Source organism: Bidens hawaiensis, unplaced genomic scaffold (assembly GCF_021521415.1).
Source record: "Bidens hawaiensis isolate Kalapana, Puna unplaced genomic scaffold, B.hawaiensis_p1.1 tig00011861_1, whole genome shotgun sequence".
Classification (NCBI taxonomy): Eukaryota; Viridiplantae; Streptophyta; class Magnoliopsida; order Asterales; family Asteraceae; genus Bidens; species Bidens hawaiensis.
The window spans coordinates 235,651-241,650 of record NW_027491946.1 but is presented as its reverse complement, the minus strand read 5'-3'; the positions used below and the strand labels follow the sequence as shown (position 1 = coordinate 241,650).

The window sequence follows — 6,000 nt, the reverse complement described above, 5'->3', positions numbered from 1 at the left end:
GATGCAATTGCAATATTCTCAATGTATGTTATTGTATTAGTGGCCATTTAATAGTAAACATTAGTTCATTAATATTTTGTTCATTTTAGATGATATCTTCTATCTAATACCAAATATAAATGCAAATCTACAAGTTGAGTAAACGGTACATATGCATACATTATACTACCTCGGTGCAACGCGCCGGAGTATCTTCTAGTTACATTCAAAATGTATCGTTTAACAAATCAAAGCCTAAAATTTAAATTATGTAACTATTAGTCCCTTTTCCTAACTTAGAGTGAATTTAAGTATAAACTTTTTTGTTAAAACAATAACTTGGTGTTTAGTAATGAATCACGCCCTATTAGTTATTTCTATTTTTAAACAAATAAACAAATAAACAAATAACATTTCTATGTTTATTACAACTATATATAAACAAATAAAATTTTTAATTATCCAAAACATGGCCAAAATTTTAGAGATGTTACTGTGTGTATATATTAGTTGGACATTTGACACCAAAATTTGGTCTTCAAACTTTTGACAACAAAGATTTTCACACTTTATTAGCACGAGATGTTAAACATTTCATCTTTTCACACAAACTTTTTACACTTTAACAAAATTACACGAACCTTTTTAGACTTTCAACTTTGTAACAAAACTTGTAGATTATTACCAATCGGTTAACAAAAACTATTTCATTTTTAACCCATACTCTTTTCCACTTTCAAGTACCAACCGTCACAACGCGCGAGATCTTCTTTTATAAAACGACAACTTTCTTGTGTGTTAGGCCGTCGTTTGAAGAGTCTCGTTGCCTCACTCTAGTCAGACTATGTTGTCTTAACCGGGCTCACTCTAGCTTCAGAGTTTGGCTTGGGCGTTCCTCCGGGAAACCATACATACGGTGGGCCTCGTTATTCAAACTGGAACCTCGCAAGGCCTAACTAAAATCTTTCATTTCCAATATTCACCAAAAATAACAAAAGTGATAATCGAACTTGAATCTCCCTACATTTTTTTTCTTGATTATATATATATATATAAAAATAAATGGTTTTTATATTCTAGTACATAAGTACATTTGATTTTGAATAACCTTTTAATATTTTAACGAAATTTGAATCCAGTTAAGTTAAACTCTATCATCTCCTTTCTCTCTCTTAAAAACAAAAGTCAGTCTCGTCCAACGAACATATTCACTCACCAAGATCATTACTTTACTTTACAAAACAATTTGACCGACACAACATCACGTAACCCTGTTGCTTCTTCTCGAAGGAACCCTTAAAAAACATGTTTTTTTGTTCTTCTTCTTGTTGATTGTTTCATTTTGTACACTGTTAAGAGGTTGAATTAAGGTTTTGTGTTGATGGGTTTTCGGTCTTTATTATGTTGCACTAGAGCCTCTGATTCTGATCGGTATGTGTTTCTTTTAATAATAATAATAATAATTAGTTTAATTAAAGTATTGTTTAATTAGGGTTTAGTGCCATTGAATTTGATTCTTGATTTGTGGGTTATAGTTATAATTATAAACTTATAATTTTCACAATTTCAATACCAACAAAGTAAATGTCATAGGGGTGCGGATGAGCCGAGCTGCTCGAATAAAACTCGTTTAGTTAACGAGCCTGAGCTCAAACTTGTAGGGAATATCGTTTAGGCTAGTCGAGCACTAACGAATAACGAGCCTGGTTTATTTATTATTATTATTATTATTATTATTATTATTATTATTATTATTATTATTATTATTATTTTTTAAGCTTTTTTGGTCTTCTCTGTACTAAATTAACACTACACAACCAAGCTTGAACTGAGCTTTGGCTCGTTTAAGGTACTGAACACGAGATCAACTTGAGCTTAGGCTTGTTTAAGGTTTATCGAAATGTATAAAAATCGTTAAAAATGTTGATAAATTAATTTATAAATGTACAAGAGTCGAGCTGGAGCTTGTAAAACGACTCATGAACCAAGCTCGAGCTTTAGAAAAAGAGCTCAAAACAAGTTGAGCTTGAGCTCGGCTCGGCTCGATTGCACCCAAAGAAAGAGCAAATGAGCCGAGCTGCTTGCGAGCTACTCGATACTGTATGGATTAAAAGCTCAAAATGAACCGAGCCTTATTGAGCTCGATCCAAGCCGAGCCTGAGCCTCAAATAAAGCTCGTTTAGTTATCTATCCCGAGCTCGTGCCTTGTGTACATTTTAAAATTTTTGCTCTAAAGGACTTCTATGTATTAGCTTCACACTACACAACTGAGCTCGAGCCTCACTTTGGCTCGTTTAACTTTAAGGTACTACACACGAGCTCAACTTGAGCTTAGGCTCGTTTAAGGTTTATTGAAATATATTAAAATAAGTACAAATTTTGATAAATTAGTGAATTAACAATACACGAGCACAACTTATGAATTCGGCTCGAGCTTTAGAAAAGAGCTCGAAACGAGTCAAACTTGAGCTCACGCTCGGCTCGGTTCATTTGCAGCCATAAAGTTTTCCTAAATTTTTTTATAAAGTTTTTTGTGCTAATTGTGTTAATTTGTTGGTAATGAAACAGGAAAGATAAAGTGAAGAAAGAATCAACATGGAGGATATTTTCATTAAAGGAATTACATGCTGCCACAAACAATTTCAATTACGACAATAAGCTCGGTGAAGGCGGATTCGGCAGCGTTTATTGGGGTCAACTATGGGATGGATCTCAAGTAATTAAAATTTAAAACAAAACTTATTTTTACAATCTTATTTTCAATATTTTTCGGTAAAGGAATTTGTGTTTACGTATTCAGATTGCGGTGAAAAGGTTAAAGGTTTGGAGCAATAAAGCGGAAATGGACTTCGCGGTTGAGGTTGAAATACTTGCACGCGTTAGACACAAAAATTTACTTAGCTTACGTGGCTATTGTGCCGAAGGTCAAGAACGGTTAATTGTTTATGATTACATGACTAATCTTAGTTTACTCTCACACCTTCACGGTCACAACTCGTCTGAAAGCCTTCTTGATTGGCCCCGACGAATGAATATTGCCATTGGGTCTGCAGAAGGAATCGTGTAAGTTATACATTCAGTTGGTTATTAACTTATAATGTTGTCACAATATACAAATCTTGACTAAAGTTTGTAACTTTATCATTTTATGCAAATCTTGATTCTTGAGTAAAGTTTGTAACTTTATTACTATTATTATCATTATTGTTATTGTTATTGTTATTGTATACAAATCTTGACTAAAGTTTATAACTTTATGCAGTTATCTTCACCATCATGCAACACCACATATAATACATAGAGATATTAAAGCGAGCAATGTGTTACTCGACTCGGATTTCAAACCCCAAGTGGCAGATTTCGGGTTTGCAAAGTTAATACCCGATGCCAAGGGAACACTCGGGTACTTAGCTCCCGAATACGCGATGTTAGGTAAAGCATCCGAGAGTTGTGATGTATACAATTTCGGGATTCTTTTACTCGAGCTCGTTAGTGGCAAGAAACCCATTCAAAAGATAAATTCAAGCACCACGATATCCATCACGGAGTGGGCCCTACCGTTGGTTTGTGAACAAAAGTTTAGTGAAATCGTGGATCCGAAGATGAACGGGAAGTATGTAGAGGAAGAGTTGAAACGGGTTGTTGTTATTGGGCTTATTTGTGCACATAATCAGCCCGATAAAAGACCGTCGATGGTTGAGGTGGTCGAGATGTTAAAGGGGGGGTTGAAGGAAAAACTAGCTGCTATTGAAAACGATGAAATGTTTGTGACGGGCCGGGATAATGAGTTTAACGATGAGGTGTCGGTTGCAGATGCTAGTTCGGGGTTTGTTTCAGAAGAGAAAGAACGGGTTCAAGAAATCGAGAAGGCGGCATAGAAGTGTAAAAAAGATTATTATTTTTATTTTTTTAATCTTATTTTTGCAGGTATGTTTGTTTATTGTGTTAAATTTATTGGTGGTGTGGTGTGATTGTGTGAATGGTGTTTGCATATTTGTGTGATGTTTTTAGCATTGTAGTGTGTTAACTTGTAAGTAACTTAACACATGGGTTTGCTTATTGGTGTAATTTTGGTTTTTGTTAGATAAAATGCTTTGCCTGTTATATAGCTAACGGCCCGGCCCAATAGTAACGGGCCTCGGTCCTAGAATGTGTCTATGTTTCTTATATCTAAATCCTCAAATTCAGTTGTCATTTGAGCCTTAAGGTGCATAAAATACTCGACTATACCCGGAATTGGTTTCTACCTGATTTAGGTCCAAGAAAATACATTGTTTGTGCACCTCTAGGTTTGAGCGGTTATGTGTTTTTGAGTGTCTTTGAAAGCCAGAGAAATGGTGTAATCAAACTATATTATAACACCCAATAACTATTTATACTTAGGGGGGTTAAAAAACGGTTCAAAAAGTTAATGCTAACGTTGTTATATAACCGGTTAATATTTTGTTTAGAAAACCCGGTTTTGGTTAGCCGGTCTTTAATAGGATCCTGCTATGAAAATCCTAACCGGTCTCTAACCTATAGTTAATTTTCATAACTGAATCGGTTTCTCCTCTACTAATTATTAACTGGATTCGGTTTTGGTTCAGTTAACCGGTTATAGTTTAGTTTGTGAGCCACTGAGTTGTGGTTCAGAGAATATGGGACTAATAGTGAGCCACTTAGAGCATGGTTTTAAAGGATAGCGGTTTTGGCACGGTTCATACATATGAACACCATGAATGAGTGGAAGTGGACCAGATGGTTTGAGTTAATTAGAGAATACAGTCGAGACGGGGAATTGAACATTTGTATTGTTGAAAAAAATCTTCAGATGGAAATATCGTCCACCAAATTAACCAAGCATGTACTCATTGGTCTCAAGTTTAACCATATATTATATTAGTATACTATTATCATATTTGTTGTTATCATATCATATATAATTGCTATCATCTTGTTATATTATTACTATTATCATTATATTTTGCTATAATAATATTAGTGTAATATTCAATTTTTGTTACTATTTAGTTTAATATCATTACACTTATTAACTTATTATAATTTTAAATTATTATCATATGCATTTTCATAGTTTTGAGATAAAATGGTTAAAATAAAAAGTAAAAAATAAAAAAAATGATGGGTGATGACGTGAATGAGAGAGACTATAAATGAAAAAGAATAGGATATGGGATATCTTTCATCTCGGTGAATTTTTATATTATTAATGAATGAATTTTTTTCTTATGTGACGCTTAACTAAACACGTTTTAAAGATCATGATCACAACTATTAAGCTTGTGGCTCTTTGTTCTGAATAGCTGTACTATACACACAAACAATATTGTTCTTTCACATCTTTATGTACTTTGAATGTTTTTATATGGTTAATATTTATTTTAGAGAAAATCACCATAATATCTATTTAAATTTATTTATACTGCACCATTCGTCTTATTCTGACTTTTACATCTATACTTATTAAATGTGTTAAATTATTTCACATATCTATAATACATATAAACGAAGATATAAAAATCCTACGTGTCGCGATGTGATCGCTTCCTATTTTTTTGGAGTCACCAGATTTGCTTGATTTTTAAATGGAGGCTTCTCATGCATTTGACCCGAATTCATGGGTATTGGTCTTACCAAACCCAGATATTCCTTAAAAGGTTATAACATCTCATTAAATTAAAAATTATTCTCACCAAATTATTTATGTAAAAATCCTATAAAATAGGATATAATAAAAAATAATATCTTATGTATTTTAAAAAAGATATATATATATATATATATATATTATTTAAATTAAAAAACCAATTTGAAAGTAAAAAAATAAACGGGTCTCGGGCATTATCAAACTATAAGTATATTATTAACTTTCATAAATATTATTTATAATTAAAAAACCAATTTTATAGTAAAAAAAATAAACGGGTCTTGTGTCTCATCAAAACCATATAGCTTTTAAACCGGGTTATAACATCTCATTTATTTGTGAAACAATTTATCATCAAACCATACGTATAT

The 6,000-nt window shown here is 32.6% G+C and overlaps 1 protein-coding gene across 1 annotated transcript; it reads left to right on the top strand.

Moving 5' to 3' along the window:
- Window positions 1-1,349: 1,349 nt before the first annotated feature.
- On the top strand, window positions 1,350-4,175 carry LOC143539337 (PTI1-like tyrosine-protein kinase At3g15890). Its single transcript, XM_077032674.1, has 4 exons — window positions 1,350-1,410; window positions 2,548-2,695; window positions 2,780-3,042; window positions 3,242-4,175. Exons 1-4 carry the CDS (start codon window positions 1,361-1,363, stop codon window positions 3,855-3,857), a joined length of 1,077 nt encoding a protein of 358 aa, XP_076888789.1. The 5' UTR covers window positions 1,350-1,360; the 3' UTR covers window positions 3,858-4,175.
- Window positions 4,176-6,000: the final 1,825 nt, after the last annotated feature.

Bases quoted from the DNA above. Each gene is read 5' to 3' on its own strand.
- LOC143539337 (XM_077032674.1), top strand. From the start codon at position 1,361: ATGGGTTTTCGGTCTTTATTATGTTGCACTAGAGCCTCTGATTCTGAT. The intron at 2,696-2,779 runs GTAATTAAAATT...TTACGTATTCAG, and splicing joins AACTATGGGATGGATCTCAA to ATTGCGGTGAAAAGGTTAAA. The intron at 3,043-3,241 runs GTAAGTTATACA...AACTTTATGCAG, and splicing joins GGGTCTGCAGAAGGAATCGT to TTATCTTCACCATCATGCAA.